The 19,487-nt window shown below is 47.3% G+C and overlaps 1 protein-coding gene across 5 annotated transcripts in view; it reads left to right on the forward strand.

Moving 5' to 3' along the window:
- The window catches only part of cadm1a (cell adhesion molecule 1a), a 225,607-nt gene that overhangs the window by 200,843 nt on the left and 5,277 nt on the right, over window positions 1–19,487 (forward strand). For 3 of the 5 annotated variants that reach the window (XM_023813576.2, XM_023813572.2, XM_023813573.2), the window contains one exon: window positions 3,790–3,822. The exons of the other annotated variants lie outside the window; for them this stretch is intronic. In XM_023813576.2, coding sequence (XP_023669344.1) covers window positions 3,790–3,822 — 33 coding nt within the window. The remainder of the gene's footprint in view (window positions 1–3,789; window positions 3,823–19,487) is intronic. 5 annotated transcript variants of the gene reach the window in all.

A 19,487-nucleotide genomic window follows, 5' to 3' on the forward strand; every position in this document is an offset into this window, starting at 1 on the left:
ATTTGGCCTGACCCCCTTCTTGAACTGAAGTTTTGACTCAGTTGGTGCTGTTGGGCTTTCGTGCGAATAGCCCTGCTTCGAGTGAGCCCCGCATGCCTCCGGTACCTCCCTTGGCAGCTCCAGTCTTCTCCAACCCCCAAAGATGGTGGTACGGAGACACCGCAACAATTAAGCAAGAGGGCCGTGAGCCTACCATCATCATCGGAGGAGGTGACCCGTGCTGTCAGGTGGACAGGTTCTCTACAGGAAGCCCGTCTCATCGGTTGACTCATGGGCTGACTGCGGTGCTGTTCCGCTCTTCGGTAATGGGCCCTGCCAACAACAGGGTGTGTCCTCGGCACCCAACCACCATGTGACGTGACAATTTGTCTGGATGAATGGAGTCATCTCTTGCTGTCTCTCGTTATCACGAGTAGCCCAAGACAACTCCATTGTTTTTTTTTATCATACCCAGACCAAATGTGTGTGTTGGGGGGGAGGGGGTGCTGTCCCAGTTGTCTTATTTTTTGTGTTCTGCGTGGTCTGTTACTGATATTAACCTTCATAGGGGAAACACCTGTGGGGGTGTGGCTATGAATTAACATATAGCACTGATTGGGTACTATCTTCACAACCCATCAGGTATCTGTTAGTTTATTATGATAATGAGATTGATTTTTCTCTATAAACTGCTGCTTTCACTACTGGAAACGCACACCGATGATGTCTTAGTGCTGAATCAGTTCAGACCTGAAATTACTGTAGTCTTCATTTCACTTCCTTGATATCAGGGCTAGCGATGCCAGTACTGTAATAATGTTGGGAGGCAGTACAGTAATGATATCGGGGCTAGCAATGGCGGTACAGTAATGATGTTCGGACGGTGGTACAGTAATGATATCGGGACTAGTGATAGCAGTACGGTAATGATATTGGGGTAGTGGTATGGTAATGATATCAGGGCTAGTGATAGCAGTACAGTAATAATGTTGGGCCGGTGGTATGGTAATAATATTGGGGCTAGTGATAGCAGTACGGTAATGATATTGGGGCTAGTGATAGCAGTACGGTAATGATATTGGGGCTAGTGATAGCAGTACGGTAATGATATTGGGGCTAGTGATAGCAAGTACGGTAATGATATTGGGGCTAGTGATAGCAGTACGGTAATGATATTGGGGCTAGTGATAGCAGTACGGTAATGATATTGGGGCTAGTGATAGCAGTACGGTAATGATATTGGGGCGTTGGTATGGTAATGATATCAGGGCTAGTGATGATAGTACAGTAATGATGTTGGGCCGGTGGTATGGTAATAATATTGGGGCTAGTGATAGCAGTACAGTAATGATGTTGGGACGGTGGTATGGTAATGATATCGGGGCTAGTGATAGCAGTACAGTAATGATGTTGGGACGGTGGTACGGTAATGATATCGGGGCTAGTGATAGCAGTACAGTAATGATGTTGGGACGGTGATACAGTAATGATATTGGGGCTAGTGATAGCAGTACAGTAATGATGTTGGGACGGTGGTATGGTAATGATATCGGGGCTAGTGATAGCAGTACGGTAATGATATTGGGGCTAGTGATAGCAGTACAGTAATGATGTTGGGACGGTGATACAGTAATGATATTGGGGCTAGTGATAGCAGTACAGTAATGATGTTGGGCCGGTGGTATGGTGATAATATTGGGGCTAGTGATAGCAGTACGGTAATGATATTGGGGCTAGTGATAGCAGTACGGTAATGATGTTGGGGCTAGTGATAGCAGTACGGTAATGATGTTGGGCCAGTGGTATAGTAATTATTTTGGAGTTATAATGACAGAACAGCAGGGCAGCCTCTGGAGTTTCGCTTATTTGAACTTTAAATCCACTTCGATGACCTGCCCTGTTGGAGTGAACCTAAGCGAAACCCCAGAGGGTTTTTGTCAGAGGGTGACATGAAACAGCGGCCTGCTGTATCAGCTGAAGAACAGAAGCTGTTGGGTTTAACTCCCAGGAGAGGCGCTGCTGCGATACCACCTCGTGAACCACAGTGGTTCTCACGTTTCTTTGTGGGCTGCTAGGGAGGAGGTGGTGAAAGCAAGTTTTCAAGGGATCTTACTGCTTTCACAAGAAAAAGTTGCAGTGCATGATATGAAGCATATAATACGTGTACTTACTATACAAATGTATTTTTTTTAGTTGTCTCATTTGGAATTTAAGGGTTGCAGTAGCTCAGTCTATGACACTGGCGTCACACCATCAGGGTTGTGGGTTTAAGGCCCGCCTCAGTCGCCATGCGAGTTTGCGGATCTGGTTTCCCTCACAGTCCAAAAATGTGTGATGTAGGTGCATCGTCATCTCTAAATCGTGAGTGTGAGTGTCCCTGGCCATATGCTGTAGGTTTTCTGTGGTAGGCTTCTGGTTGACCTTGACTCCCTGTTACATAATGTTTTTTTTTTTTTTTTTAAAGAGGATAAATGGATGAATGGATAGCAATTTTACCATTTATTTGTTGTCATTTTTTGCAATTCATCATATGCAGTATTGACGTACACCCCTGACTGCCCTTCAGCGAACTGTTCCAGGGGCCATTCTTGGGCAAAAGGTGGCAAATCTGAATTCAGAAATACATTTCATCTCACAGTTACATATCTGACTCAGCCTTCATCTCATCGGTGTTAATGTATGTCAGGCATTTATGTCTTGATTCACCATGTAGATTTCAGATAAGCAAAAAAGTGTGAGATGGTGGTAAAAAAAGAACTAGGTACCTGTCAAAAAAAATGTCAAAGGCAGCGACCATGAATCCATTAGATGTGATTTAATCTCATTGGAGATGGATCTAAATTAAAGTGAATTTTACCGCGGTGACAGGTCTCATCACATATAAGCCCCACCCTCTTTAATGGCCCTCTCCATTATGTAGAATCTCCTCCCTGATATGTTCAAATTTACCTCTCATACCCTGAGGTGTCGATTTGGGAAGTTGTCTCCCTGACAACTTTTTCTTACGGAGTCACTGCCCTCCCCCACTGCACAGTGCCAGAAAAGGCAAGAGTATCGTCATATAACTCGGTCGATCTCGCAGGATAGGGCTCTGTGGGGCTCGAATTCAGAATGGGTCACCTGCTCTGACAATTCACGCTGTTAAAGAGGCTTGCAGTCTAGGAGTGCGGAACACATTCTAGTAAATGGAATCTTGGGAAATGGGATCCAGTCCTGTGTGATTTCCTAACACACAATTCTGTGTAATTTTTTAAATGACAATTGTTGTTGTTGTTATGCATTTTAGTACCTTTTGTATTCCATAAGCATTTAAATTTGTTCAAAGCTCACGAAGGTGTCATCTGGAAAGGCTCATTTCAGATCTGGATTTTTTAAACAGCAGAACTATAGATGCACGTGGAATATGTCAAACATGTACCTGTTCAGATTTTAAAAATGTTCTGGAATTTTGCGCACTTGCAGATTTAATTTTATTTCATTTTTGTTCCACACAGCTCAAACTCTACTATGTGATGCAAGAAATCTACGTGATAAATTGAGAAATGTTGATGACTCTGCACTTTTTTTAGCCATGTTGTTTTTAAACTATTATTATTATTATGATTATTATTTTTGCTGATAGCTGTCCTCTGTCTGTGACGAGCTTCATTTTGTTTGATGTGTTTTATTTGTATATTTCTTTCTTTGTCAGATTTTGGTCTTTGTCATGTAACGGTGTCTTGCAATGCCTTATGGGTCCCATTGTTGTCATTCTCCCTCTTTTTGCATGCCCTTCCACCTGTTCCCCTCCTTCGCTCGCCGCGCGCTCAGACGCCGCGTCCAGCACAGAGCCGGCGGCTCACGGTGGGTATCCCGGCCGCCTATCCTCCGCTCACACGGCACGCGCCGGCCACCGCGTGTGGCTGCTGACCATCATGTTGCTGCTCTATATGCTGATGAGCTTCAAACCGTCGCCTAAACTTAATTGGCATAACTATTGTGTGTATGTATGTGTGTGTTTGTGTTTGAGGCCTGTACGAGCTTCCCACAGCATTCAGTGCTGATACATTGTTCAGACTGAGCTCAAAACAGTATTTAAATGTAGGCGTTTACACCTAGATCGCAGAATCTGGAGGGGTGTCCTCTCCTGGTTTCCATAGCAACTAGGGAACACACAGGTGCTTCCACGATTTGTGCAAACCAAATAATGACGCAGACTGTGTGAGAGCTCAGTTCCTCGCATGTTGGACAGCCGGTCGGATGGCATCTGTCTTCTGTGACATTCTAGTTGGTCGTGACTTCACCCCGGATGCACAAAAAGGCTATTTGGTGGGATTATTCTAAGCAGTTTGATGAGCAAAAACCCATAGCTTCTTCTCACTTAGAGTTCAGGAATATTCCATAACCTTCTGCACTGTATTTTGTTCATACAGGATGTCACTGAGGTTATCTATTGTGGAGGCAAGTGTGCAGGTGTAGACTCTTTTAAATAGGGAAGTCATTACTTGTTTCTGTTGTAGTGTCTTAGACCAATCTGGTGGAATCTGCATAAGAGTTTTGTTTGAATTGTTGATGCCTTGGCTTCTGATGAAGGTAGGCATTACTGATCCTGTTCCGAATATTTATTCCAACCCATGATGTTTGTGTTTATGCACACAAGGAAATCATTTCATTCACAGAACAGGCATTCAACTGCTAAAGCCTTAAACACAACAAACAGGGTATTGTACATTTGGCGACGCCAATGCAGTGGCTGAAGGGAGGGAACACCAAGGATTTCATTCTGGTTTATGTACTGTAACTGAAGTCTCTCAACACTGGCTGCTTTTTCAAGTGCTACATCAAACAGGTGACTCTCCTTGTGGAGTAACATTGAAAGGGCCTTCTAGCATGCCACTCCTACCTACTCGACATCAATCTTGAATGGGCAAACTTTTTGGTTTTCATTATGAGGTTTTCTCTTGTCATGGAAGTTCTTTCAGTTTATTGTTTGAGTACAATGTCTTGAAGTTTTAGAGGTTCGTTTCTTATTTATTTATTTCAGTCATCAGTGAATGAACTGTCTGCAAACTGAAGACCCTGGTAAAGTGTACCAGTTATCTACTTTTACATCAATATCCATTAACAACGTTTTACGACATTTTTAGAAGTTTGACACCATTTTGACGAACCTTGCATATCATAGTGTTCACTCTCGTTTTAAGTTTTATTTACGTACCCTGCCATATGAGAAAGAATATACGTCTTTGTTTGACCTTCAGCAGAAGTACAGGAACATCTGCTGTGTTTAAGCACTCAGGGGTGATTTTTAACATGTGACTCACCATAGTGGGTTATTAGCCTGTAAAGGACAAAAAAATGTTGCTGTGACTCCATGAAAGGGACTCTGCCACTTGTCACAAGTGTTTCCTCGGCCCCTTTGATCCCCTTTTGTATGAGTCACGACCGATGTCCCACCAATTTGAAGGTGTCCCTTTGCCAGTCACAGTCGAAAAGAAAGTGAGCAATAAAAGCAACCGTGTCAAAATCCTCAACTTATTACATTAATATTTTTTTCAGTTGTATTAAAATACATGTAAAATAGACCAGTAGACATTTTCTATTAAAAGCCCTTACAAACACAATGAAGTTATTTTACAATGAACCTTTCCTCCAGAGTTCATTGCCAACTCATTCAGATCCATAAAATGTCATTTCTCGTGTTAACATCGTAAACTTTTTTATACGTTAAACAGTCGTTAACTCTTAATATTTATGGCAGGATTAAAGTTCTTAATTCTGTTCCGCTACATAAACCATAATTTGTATTCAGCGTTAGCAGTTGACCAGTGATTAAGCTGCAATTTACTGTTTAAACGTTAATGTTTTGCAGTATTGTATAACCACCACCAGGCCTGCCGCGATAATTGCGATATCAATTTATCGAAGAATATGTAGACATGACCTCAATCATTTTTCTGACCGCGATAATGGCAAATTATCAGAGTTTTAGACAGAGATTTAAATGCAGCACCCGCAAGATTCTGTCACGCACCCACCTGTTCGTCATATTTCTCTCCCGCCCGCAACTTTTAAGTCTCTCCCGGAGAAACTTGTCATTTGATAGTCGCTTTGATAAAATTACAAAAAAATATGTTTGAGCAATGCTTCATTATTTTAATTCTTTTTGTGGGATGCCACGAGTCCCTCCCATACTCTGTTGCTGCGGGTTCCGTGGGAATGTACAGTTCTGTGTAGCAGGTATGAATCAGGCAGCTCCTCCACGCACACAGTGGACAGCAACAGGTGAAGATAATGTGTTACTGGAGGCTAGTAGGTACATGTTTCAATAGCTAGTTTTTTTCTGCCGACTACTGCATAATTAGCTAGAAAGTTTGGAATAATAAGTCTAAATGGATTTGGTTTCACAGCTGCATTCTGCAGCTCCAGTATAGGAACATTTTGACTTTAAGCCGAATGAGAGAGGAGATTCCATTAATGTGAACAAGCTGGTAAGTCGACTTCCTTTAAGAACAGTGGCAGCGAAAAGTGGCAATACAGCTAACCAAAAAACTCATCTAAAACTTAACCATCCCATCCAGTTTTCCGAGATGGGAACAAAACCTGCAGTTGAAGTTGGTGAGGGGCCATCTCAACAGTTGTCTGTTACGGGCGCCTTTGCCTGACAGTGCAAATACAAATGTGACAACACAAAATGGCGCACACGCTCACGGATGCCGTAATTCGTCGTATAGCCAAAGAAATGCCGCCATTACCCACCGTCAAAAAGCTGGCATTTAAAAATAGACTGCAGACTTCTGACAAACAGTACGAATTGCCAAAGAAAACATACATCTCCCAAACTGGCATTCCAAAATGGTGCGACAAAATGAAAGAGGACATTTTGAAGGAGATAAAAGACATCTCCTTTCACTCTGCTACTACAGATACGTGGTCAAGCTCAAATTAGACCTCAAACATGAGCTTGACTGTACGTTACGTCACTGCTGACTGAACTCTGCAGTCGAAATGTTTAGAGACCAGATACTTACCCCAGAAACATTGTGTGGTTTTATTTATACATTCCAATTACAACGTCTGAATATTCTTAAGAATTAAAAGTTCATTATTTTTTGAAAGGGTGTATTTGCTTTATTATGGCATTATGGTTATATCAGTGGCATAAAATGGTCTTAAAATGACAATAATGTTGTTTATTGCCATTATTTCTGGGACAATATATCGTCCAACAAATAAGTATTTATCTTGACAAGCCTAATCGTCATTGTTGTTACGGGGTTTGCAGATGCCGGGAGAGGAGTGGTATTTGTGAAGGCATCTCTCACTATGCTGCTGTTGCGTGACCTAGCAGTGTTTGTCGGTGCAAAGGCCTTCTTGAGAAGGAACGAGATTGCAGTTAAGTAGATGGGGTTTAGATTAACTAGCACAACAAAGCACGTCATGTTTTGCCTTTTCTTTTGGTCCTTTCCTTTTCCTCTTCCTCTTATTAATGTTTTACTTAAGTTTTTCCCGTTCCATGTAAGAACATGTTCTATTCCTTCGTAGCAGTGTAGCCTCGCTTGAAGAACGCGGTTATATAAATACTGCTCCTTGGGTAAGGCCCGTCGTAGCCCAATACGCATGTCAGCGTTCCAGCCAAACCCACTGCGTTAATGTCACGTTAACTGCACCTGTTTGCCGTGGAATGGCGACGCGAGGCGGTTTGGAGGGCGGCTTATCGACGACCCTCCACGTTTTACTTCACAGCAAATGAGGCGGACTTCTCCCCGATCCTAGGGCGGGACGGACGAATGGGCGTGGGATTTAGCTGAGAGATTGTGCTCAGTGGCCCGGCCAGGCCTGCCCACCCCCACCCCTCGCTGTCCCTTTGCAGGCTCGCTCAGGCGTGGTCCCCGTGCAGCGTTCACATTGAACGAGGCTGATTGAACACACTTCATTTCACTTTGTCATTTCGGAGCCCTTTGTTCGCCATCGTCCGCATGTTCGGCTTTTCCAGACCTTATTATTACAGTAAGCCTGTCTGTCAGCCACTTCCCCCAGATTCCTCGGCGCCGAAGCCCGTTCGGCTCGCAAAAACATATTCGGAAGGTTCTGTGTTCTAGCTCAGGGTCGATGGGGGTGGGGGTTGGGGGGGGGATCATACACAAAGATGAAATGGGGCAAAGTGAGAAATGAAAGTTCAGGGAAATTGCATCCTGTTAATTATCGTCCCTGCAGGAGCCTGATTTGTCTGCGTTTTGGTCCGTTGATCTGATCTCGCATTGTCTTTTTTTTGGGGTGTGGGCTGTGTTGAGGAGCTTACAGTCATCAGGACAGCATTTATTTATCTGTTTGTTTGTTTTTTTTGGTTATGTGTTCGAGAGAGAGAGAGACGCCTCTTGGTCATTTTTAAGACCACACAGGGATCAAAGTGTGCATCCGTGACTAATATCGCGAGCTCCACTTGTGCATGAATGGAGAGCAGGATGGAGAGTGACATCTCTGATGTTGAAATTAAGAGCGGGCTTAGCTATGGTTTATTCCCCCTAAATCCCCCCGGAGGTGCGGAGCGGCAGGCGCTCCCCCGGCTCCGCCACCCACCGTCTCCATGGTGATGCCCCTGCACTATCGAACGTCTCGTTTCATGGGGCTGCCACTTTCCTTTATTTATTTATCTCCGGCTACGTCGGGAATGTTGTCACAGAAGTGGGATCCGGCCCCCGGCGGTTTAACTTATCGATTTGGCCACTTGCAGGAGCAAGTTAGATGTTATTTGTTGTGGTGGGGGGTGGGGGGGAGGGACAAAAATGTAGGTTGTGGTTGGGTTGGTATGGAGCAGATGTATGCATGATTACCAGGGTGCGACTACTCTGATACAGTAAAGGATTTCTTTTTTTTGCAATCTATGCAAGATAAAGGCCCCCTTCTCGGCCGTCTCCGATTTTTGCCTGCTCAGACTAATGCGAAATCTGCGCCTCACGCACAGTTGAACGCTCGTTGTGGAACTTCAGAATAACTCTCCTTCCAATCCACATGTGTCTAACCGTCATCTATAGCAGACGCCACAGGCATGTGTGTGCAGTTTGGCCATAATTATGCTTTTATGTGTCATGGCACCAGCTACAAAATCATGTTTTCTTTTCCCTCTCTCATACTGTGTTTGTCTCTCTCTGGACGCCAAGGGCATTGTTGTATCCGCCCCAAGGTTGCGGTATTCTTTGTTCCAAAGTTGGCCACTTAATCCTCTGGGTGTGGAGGGGAGGGTTAGGGATGGGGGGGGGGGGGGTGAGAATGGCAGAAAGGACGCCCTGCCAACGCACTTGTCAGGTTAGCGCTGAGGGGAGGGGATAATTGACTGGCCCTCACCGTCGGGGCTCCCTACCAGAATGGTGCAAGATAATGACCATTTTGCTCTTAGCTGGACCCTGTTGCAATTTCCATTTTTTTTTCCCCAATTTTCCCCCATGGTGTGCTGAGTTATTTATTTTATAAATAAATAAAAATAAATCAGTTTTACAAGCTTGAAATGCATCGTGGAGGGATGTCGCGGCTGTCTTTATTCGTGACCTTTATGTGGCTCCACCACAGGCCTCGTGCTCCGAATCGATCGGACGAAGTCCCCTCCCCCCGTCTGCTGTCAAATGCACTCCGCTCTGTCAGGTCCCGCCGGTTTGCGCACCTTAGCGGCGGTAATTAGTGCGAGCCCGGCGCCGTAGTCTGTTCAGGTCATGCTGGCAGGTCACCTGACCCGGCATCTGGGGCGAAGCGGAATCAGTGGCGATGGCCGCCTGTCGCCCCCGCTGCCCCCGCCACCCAGTCCCTAATTGGTAACGGCCGCCGCCGTCTCGTTAGCCCCCGCCCCTCTCAACATTCGTAACACCTCCACCCCCCCCCCCCCCCCGCTACCGTGAACTCCTGTCACATTGCCTTCATCTTCACATACTCCGTATGATCTCTCTCTCTCCGGCTCTCTGTCTCCCTCTGTGTCATCCCCCCCCCCCCTCCCTGGCTTGTCCCTGTTGCTGGTGACACTGCGCTGTACCCCCACCCCCCCACCCCCCGATATATCGCCGTGGAGGTTTTCCAGTAATGGAAGCCATTCATCTTTCTCTGTTTGCGGGTTCAGGCCGCATCTTCAGCTTCGGTATTTTTATTTAGCCTCGACTCGTTTTGCTGGCATCTCAATTAATGACCCAACCCCATCCCACCCTACCCCACCACCAAGCCCACCCTACCCCACCACCAAGCCCACCCCATTCCTGTTTTATCTGCGGTGCCATTGTGTGATTGCGGACGCTTCAGAAATGCACCCGGATGTAAGTACCCGTGCTGATCAGCACTTATCCCCGTTAGGAAACGCCCGCAGTTGGTGGGAGTAACCTTGGAGGGAAGGAGATAAATAGGCTTTCGGATCTCCTTCACGCAGCGCGGCACCTCCTGTAGTAAAAGCCCATGATGTTTCGGGTTCAAAGGTTTTTCTTGCTTTTCTCAAGCTGACAAAAAGATCACGTGTGTTTTAGCACCACAGCAAGAATCCGGCTCAAAAGTTACCCGGCATGAAACCTTCCGCAGATGCGTCCCTTGCCCTCGCAGTAGCCAGGGACGTTGTCTTCTGGGATTCCATCGGCTCGTCCCACCTCATCCGCCTGTCAGCTAACAGCTTTCATTTTCCCCGCTTGATCCCGCATCCAAGATGTTCTCGCGGAGATAGTCTCGTTGATGACTCCGTAAAAGCCCCTTTCAGCGGCCAACCCTGCCCCCACCCCCCACCCCCCAAAAGCAACATCGACCATTAGAATTGAAGTACCCACCTTAGGCCTTATTTTGCCCTCCCACCCACCTTGTGAATTGCTGAATTTATACCAGACCCCACCAATCTGAAAAGAATTTTCGGGTGTGTTGTTGATCTCGTGCAGTTTTCCTTCTAAGGATTTTGGGTTAAAGGCCTGGTGAGGGTTGGGGGCAGGGGCAGGGGGGAGGCGGCGATAGACTGACTGTGTCCTGATCCGGGGGCTCAGGGGGAACGAAGCAGCCGCAGGAGGAGGCAGAGCTCATCGCGGCCTTTGTGTCGGCCCCTGGAAGAGCCATCTTATCCCGGATTAGTTCTGACAAATCTCACTCCGCAGCAGCGGTAATTTTACGGCATCTTTAGCGCCCGCGGTTTTTTGTTAGACGAGCCCCTGTCTGCCCTCGCCAGGCTTTGATATGTGGCAGAGGAAGTGCAGGAAAACGTGGGCCAGATCTGATCACGTGTGGCCCAATCGATTTATGTCTGCAAAAGCAGCGGTAAACAAATTGCGTTTGTATGTTTGTGTGTCTTGCGACAGACTGCTATGTGCCCTGTGTTTTGTGAAATTGACTGAAATCTCACAGTGACCTTGCACTTGATATAATGATCGATGGATGGATGGACACCCGTAGGTTTTTTTTTTTATCGCTTGCATGAATATATGCAGTTTCTCTCTCTGTATGGGGGCGGTGGGTCATTAGCAAAGGAATTGTAGGCCTGTAATTTATACTGAGGGGCTAGCCTTATCATTAGCCAGTGATATGTTTTGTACCGGTGATTGACAGAAGAGGGGACACTCCTGGAACCAATCAGGTTTCAGTGGGGGCCTGTAGCCCCACCCCCTGTATACACCCCTGGGGATTAAAAATACCCATCATTCTACAAACAGCACCATTTAACCAGCTTTTTGAGGTCGCCCCGTTCTCCTTAACTGCCTCGGCTGCTGGCTCTCATCCTGAATCTTTTCGCCTCTCAGTAAGGTAAATATAGATCTGGAGGAGTTATTCTGAGGCGTGGTAATGACAAGCCTCCAGGCACAGTGACGGCACAGAGAAGGGCCTTGTGGAGGGTATGATAAACAGACAACCGGGAGAAGAAAACTAGGCTTGAAGTCGCCATCAGCCAGCACTCTGCCGTTTCCTCCAAGCCCCAGGTCCCTTTGTCCACCCCACTTTGTGTCAGAAGCAAACCGAAGGCTGTGTTAAAAGATCTCTTTAGAGCATCAAAACCCAACAGTTATCATGACCAGTCCGAGGTGTCACTTCCTGGATCAAGATGGGCTCCATCTTGACGTAATATCCCTCAGTGGATGTTGGTGCTTTGAGTCCTTTTAAAAACTGTACCATTCCTCACACACACTATATTGCCAAAAGTATTGGGACACCTGTCTTGACACACATATGAACTTTAATGACATCCCATTCTTAATACATAGGCTTTAATATGGAGTTGGCCCACCTTTTGCAGCTATAACTGCTTCAGCTCTTCTGGGAAGGCTGTCCACAAGGTGTAGGAGTGTGCTTATGGGAATTTTTGACCATTCTTCCAGGAGAGCATTTGTGAGGTCAGGCACAGATGTTGGACGAGAAGCCCTGGCTCTCAGTCTCCGCTCTAATTCATCCCAAAGGTGTTCTATAGGGTTGAGGTCAGGGGTCTGTGCAGGTCAGTCAAGGTCCTCCACACCAGACTCACTCATCCATGTCCTTATGGACTTTGCTTTGTGCACTGGTGCGCAGTCATGTTGGAACAGGAAGGGGCCATCCCCAAACTGTTTCCACTAAGTTGGGAGCATGAAATTGTCCAAAATGGCTCCAAATGCTGCAGCATTGAGTTCCTTTCACTGGAACTAAGGGGCCAAGCCCAACCCCTGAAAAACAACCCCACACCATAATCCCCCCCTCCACCAAATTTTACACTTGGGACAATACAATCAGGTAAGTACCGTTCTCCTGGCAACCGCCAAACCCAGACTCATCTATCGGATTGCCAGACAGAGAAGCGTGATTCATCACTCCAGAGAACACATCTCCACTGCTCTAGAGTCCAGTGGCGGCGGCTTTACACCACTGCATCCGGAGCTTTGCACTGCACTTGGTGATGTAAGGCTTCTATACAGCTGCTCAGCCGTGGAAACCCATTCCATGAAGTTCTCTACGCACTATTCTTGAGCTAATTTGAAGACCACATGAAGTTTGGAGGTCTGTAGCTATTGACGTCTGCACACTGTTCACCTCAGCATGCGTTGTCCCCACTCTGTGATTTTACGTGGCCTACCGCTTCATGGCTGAGTTGCTGTTGTTCCCAATTACTTCCACTTTGTTATAATACCACTAACAGTTGACTGTGGAATATTTAGTAGTGAGGGAATTTCACGAATGGACATTGCACAGGACGCATCCTATCATGGTACCACGCTTGAATTCACTGAGCTCCTGTGAGTGACCCATTCTTTCGCAAATGTTTGCAGAAGCAGTCTGCATGCCTAGGTGCTTGATTTCATACACCTGTGGCTATGGAAGTGATTGTACATTGCCAATACTTTTGGCTATGTAGTGTACTTTCTATATGAGGTTTTCAGCCCAGTTTTATGGGACCCCCAGACAATCCCCAATTTTGCTCTGTCCCAGCTCCCAGGACACCTAAACCAAACAATCTAGACCAAACAAAGTAATCAAGAACAAACCAGGCAATCTAGAACACCGAGAACCAGGTACCGGTAGTATATGTGTGAGTGAGTACCAAAGTCTGGGGAGTGAGTATATGTGTGAGTGAGTACCAAAGTCTGGGGAGTGAGTATATGTGTGAGTGAGTACCAAAGTCTGGGGAGTGAGTATATGTGTGAGTGAGTATCAAAGTCTGGGGAGTGAGTATATGTGTGAGTGAGTATCAAAGTCTGGGGAGTGAGTATATGTGTGAGTAAGTACCAAAGTCTGGGGAGTGAGTATATGTGTGAGTGAGTATCAAAGTCTGGGGAGTGAGTATATGTGTGAGTGAGTATCAAAGTCTGGGGAGTGAGTATATGTGTGAGTGAGTACCAAAGTCTGGGGAGTGAGTATATGTGTGAGTGTTTCTCTATAGGCTCTTTTGCATTTGCTGTTATTATTATTATTGTTATTATTATTATTATTATTATCATTATTATACTTGGCCAGTTTGAAAAGCTTGTTTATTTTCTCAGACTACATGATAGTTTCAGGGACTTCACCCCTTTGAAACTGCTCATCATCCCAGTTTGGTTTCATTTATGGTGCCATTTCGAGCAGAAACCCCGCCACGTTTTCCTTGCTCCATACCTGCCGTCTCACTCAGCCATCAGATCGATGAGCAGAGCAAACGTCGCTTCTGTGGCTGTTTGTGTAGGCCTCCAACAGGGACACCTAAATGCACCGAGAAGGACCCTTTATGTTTGCATATGGATTTACTGTTTGTATATGAATGACGGCGTACTCACTTGCCTGAGACGTGTCATTATGTGGCATTGGGATTCTGGTTTATGTCCACACGTGCCAATCAGCAAAGCACCACCCATTAAATATACCCCGATTTACTGAAACACTAAGTCACAGGCGGCATTAAAGGCTCCCGTGTCACAGAAGTGTCTACTCACTGTTAACTTAATTTATTTGAATCCTTTGAATATCATCCCAGAAACCAGAAATTTCCCTGAATCTCCACCATGTGTCCGTCTTACAGGAGCAGCTTATCTGTACGGTGATACGAACAACCCCTTCCCTCTCCACCACCCCCGAAGGTTCACAAATACAAAGCCTGACACTTCAAACACAAATGAAGTTGCTTTTGCAAAAAAGGAGCGATGCATTATGCATGAATGAGGCAAAGATTAAATGGGCTACAGAGGTTAAATAGTCCTTTAATACAGCTCGGGTTCGAGGGGCCTTGTCACCCATCCTGTGATGCGGCTCCAGGTCAGGTCTTGTGGCGCTACCCCCCCCCCCCCCAACCCACCCACCCCCCTTGGGCTGACCACCATCACTGCCTAATTAGACGAATGGAAAATCTAATTAAAAGATTCCCTGTCTCTGAGATCAATCGGTCCTTAACATATCCCTTCAAAGCCAGCACTCACCCCACCACCACTGTGCAGTGCAGGCTGTTGTGACAACCCCCCCTGCCCCCCACCCCCCCCTGACGCTGGTCACACTTCGGCGAACGCGTCATATCTGTCCGCCTGCGGTCACACGGCCCCCGCCACCTCGCCAGATGAGATTTTTCCAGAGAACACCAGGCTCTCTCTCTCTCTCTTTCTCTCTCTTGCCCATTTTCATCCATATGCCAACACCCTCCCACCCATGCACCAATCCCAGGCAATTTTACCCCCGGCAGGTGTCTTTACAGACTTTAACACTGGAAACTCACTTCTTTGGACAGGTTTGTGTGCGCCAGCTGCACATCCCCTGGTATGTGGGCCCCCGACTCAATTCTGCCGGCCGGTTGTCTGGTCTTATCACATCGTTAATGGCTTTTAGTAAACTATGCATGGTAAAGGTTGGAGAAGGCTTTCTGTGGGTGGGGGATCAGGAAAACAACAAACCTTCCCAGAAGTAACAGGAAAACTAGGGGCAAAAAAAAAAAAAAAGAAGCGGAATGGAATGGTGTAGAAAAATAAAGTGGGCCTTTCTCATAGTCCGCCTTCATTATCAAAATACGGCAGTAAACATCTCGGAGCGGGAGGCTCGCGGTGCTGTCTGTCAGGGTTGACGCGCCGGTATGCCATTGCATGCGGTTGCATCATGCTGAGAGGCTTGGGGATCCGAGGCCGTGCCGAGAGATGGAGCTGTGAGAGCCGGCCCCCTTTCTGTCGGCGGCTAGGAAGGGCAGCTGGCGGACGAGATGAGAGGATCGGCGGCGGCAGCGCCGGGCCGGGGGGAGCTCTCCGGCGAGACTGCCTGATGCGGCGGCCCCGGCTCCACATGTGGCGGCCTAATTGGGCCTAATCACGGTGTGTTAAAACTTAACAATGCCATGCCTCCCTCGTCTCCCTCTAATGGGGGTTCCGCTTTGATGGGGAGCCCGTGTTCAGCCCACGCCGGGGACCAGTGCCGCTCACACATGCTAACTGGTGCCCGGCATTAGTACCGAGCCCGCAAAGTCCCGCCCCCGTGCGGCTTCGTTTCATGACACGTGTCCTAACATCCATAAATGTGAAGCTTCATCCTTTGCCATGGTGCTTGTTGGCGTCGCCAGTTGGACAGAACCTCCTGCCCTCTCTCGTCGTCAGAATGTCGCAACAGTCAGTGATTTCAAGCCATCGTCCTAGGGCTGCCAAAGAATTTGCCGGATTAGCTGGGTTCAGGATGGCGCTTCTGGTCCAAATGTCTGGGCACTGGCGGATTTGAATGTGACGTGGCTTTGCCAGCCACTGGAGCTGGAGTGACGCAGATTAGACTACCCCATGAGTGGCTGTGATGCGGTTTAGTTTACAGTGCCCTGGGAGCGGGTGTGACGCGGTTTAGTTTACAGTGCCCTGGGAGCGGGTGTGACGCGGTTTAGTTTACAGTGCCCTGGGAGCGGGTGTGACGCGGTTTAGTTTACAGTGCCCTGGGAGCGGGTGTGACGCGGTTTAGTTTACAGTGCCCTGGGAGCGGGTGTGACGCGGTTTAGTTTACAGTGCCCTGGGAGCGGGTGTGACGCGGTTTAGTTTACAGTGCCCTGGGAGCGGGTGTGACGCGGTTTAGTTTAGCTTGCCCCAGGGGCGTGTGTGTTGAGGCTTAGACTGCCACAGGAATGGATGTGATGCAATTTAGTCAGACCGAGAAACAGGTGTAACATGGTTTGTACTAACACAGGAGCGCGTGTGACTTGGTATAGACTGAACCTGGGAGCAGGTGTGACGTGGTTTAGCCAGCCACTGGAGAGGGTGTGATGTGGTTTAGACTGCACCAGGAGTGGGTGTGATTGGTTTAGACTGCACCAGGAGTGAGTGTGATGTGGTTTACACTGCACCAGGAGTGATTGTGACACGGTTAAACCAGCCACTGTAGCGGGTGCGACGTTGTTTTTTGACTGCCCCAGGAGTGGGTGTGATGTGGTTTAGACTGCCCCAGGAGCGGATGTGACGTGGTTTAGACTGCCCCAGAATGGGGTGTGATGCGTATTAGACCGACCTCTGAGCAGGTATGATGTGGTTTAGACTGCCCCAGGAGCAGGTTTGATGTGGGTTAGACTGCCCCAGGAGTGGATGTGACGTGTTTTAGGCTGCCCCAGGAGCAGGTTTGATGTGGGTTAGACTTCCCCAGGAACAGGTGCGATGTGGGTTAGACTTCCCCTGAAGTGGATGTGACGTGGTTTAGACTGCTCCAGGAACAGGTGTGATGTGGGTTAGACTACCCCTGAAGTGGATGTGACGTGGTTTAGACTGCTCCAGGAACAGGTGTGATGTGGGTTAGACTGCCCCAGAAGTGGATGTGACGTAGTTTAGACTGCCCCAGAAGCAGGTTTGATGTAGGTTAGACTGCCCCAGAAGTGGATGTGACGTGGTTTTCGACTTCTCCAGGAACAGGTGCAATGTGGGTTAGACTGCCCCAGAAGTGGATGCGACGTGGTTTAAATTTGCCCCAGGAGCAGGTGCGATGTGGTAAGGTGCAGCTGGGCACCTGTGGCCTTGCCAGTACAAAAATGCCAGTGTCGAGACTGATGCTTCACTCCGAGGAGGCGAGTTGTGAAAGAGCAGAGAATCACCATGTTAATTGTCCACCCGAGGGGCTGCATCTGCCTAAGCCCCAGCTCAGAAGGTCACCGAAAGGTCAGCGGCGGTGGCTTGAGTCTCACGCCACAAAAACAACAGCAGCTTTATCCCGAGCAACTGAAGTAATTGACTCTGAATGTCGAAGAGTGATAAGGGTGTAGCCAGGGGCAGGCTCTCCCAAAGACTGCGCAGAAAATCCACATTTTGTCCTCTCTCATCCTCATGGATGAATGGGAATTGTTCAAAAGAGACATCATAAGGATCCCCAATTAAATTTATAATGTGTCACACACAAATTAGGAATTTTTATTCAGATGCTTTTCATCTGAGTTTTTTGTTCAAGGAACGTAAGCAGTGTGCTTGGGTCCGGTCTTAATTACAGCCTCTGGCATCTGGGTACGAACCCCGTGGGCAGCGTGAAGAGAATGCTGCCGCAAGAATGAGAGAGTGGTGGCAGCACAGCTGAGAGGGCAGCAGTTTAGCACGTCGCTGGCGTCGTTTTTGGAATCCGTGCCTCGTAATTATCGCCGCAACACGTCAGCTTTCATGGACCTTGAAGGTCGCGGCGACATGCGGCTTCGTATGGACCAGACACCAAAGACACTCTCTCAGGATGAAGGCTGGCCTGCATCAGGGGCTATTCTAGGATTTTTTAAAGGTGGGCAGCATAAGAGGGGGCATAATATATACAGAGGGGGCAATCTAGCCTTTACCCAATGATATGTTTTGAATCAGTGAGTGACAAGGAAGGGGGTACTCCTGGGACCAATCAGCTTTCAGTTAGGACCCTGTGGCCCCACCCCTGTATATGCCCCTGGGCTGCACGTGTTCTACTTGTATGTGTATGTTTTTTTTTTGTTTTTTTTTTTTTACCCTCCAGTCTCGTACGCGCCCTACTGGGCGGAGCATGACACGGCAAATTGGGAAATGACAGGTTTTATTCTGCCAGTGGTTTATCATTCTACTCAGTCCTACGCAGAAGTGCGTGGAGCAGGTGCCAGTTGTGACCTCTCCGCAGCAACGGCGGAATCTGCGGAGAACATCCATTTAAACTGTTGCCTTGTGATTATCATACTGTAAAAGAAAACAATAGTGTTGATGAGCTTGTTGCACTGTACATGCACGTGCACTTGCACTGCATTTTGAAGAAGGCGTCAGCTGCATGCAAGCGCTTATGGGAAAGTGGCAGGCTCCGGGATCGAGGTCCGGGACGTCTTTGTCGACTCGATTGTCCTCAGCGACTCACAAGGGGCTGCAGTCGTGAACTCTATCAGGGAAAACCTGTTCTGAAGTAACTCGGAATGACAGCGCCGGCCGTGTCCCACGGAGCCTCTCCCTGTCCCCCCCAGAGAAATGCCTTCCCTTGTCTATCCTCACTGTTTTCTCGTTGCAATTTCATTCGAACCCCAAGGTCTCAGTTTCATTTTGTGTGGTTTGCTGTGATTCACCCCCCCCCCCCCGCCTTTCTTTCTTTCTTTCTCTTTCTGTCCTTATCTAGACTTCAAACACTCGAGTAAAATGCTAGCTCTGTGTGTGTGTGTGTGTGTGTGTGTGTGTGTGTGTGTGTGTGTGTGTGTGTGCGCGTGTGTGCGTGTTTGTGCGCGTGTGTGTGTGAATGCATGTACATGCACTTTGAGTTCCTTACCTTTTATATCTGTTTTGTTTATCTCCCTTCTCTTATATGTTACAGAGTCAATGAGACATTATTAAATTTTACTAAATTATTAACTTTCATTTCATTATAATTTCCTTCCTCTGTCCAGTTTTTATCCAGTGTGCATTTTTATCCAACATTAAAGCAGGTTTTTCTTTTTCTGACAATTAGCTTTGGATTTGAACCATTGGCAAGGTCTCCCTCTCACGCATCTGGCGTGACACTCACACTTTCAGATTCACGCAAAAATCTTACGGCAAATGTACATTGTTCCTAAAATTAGCTACATCAAAAGCGTTGGAATAGTTTGCAAACCCTACAGACTATTTTCAAGGTATTAAAACTGTCACATACATGTAAGTACGTGTGCATTTGTGTGCAGACTTGTCTCGAATCCTACC

This window comes from Paramormyrops kingsleyae, chromosome 18 (assembly GCF_048594095.1).
Source record: "Paramormyrops kingsleyae isolate MSU_618 chromosome 18, PKINGS_0.4, whole genome shotgun sequence".
NCBI lineage: Eukaryota > Metazoa > Chordata > Actinopteri > Osteoglossiformes > Mormyridae > Paramormyrops > Paramormyrops kingsleyae.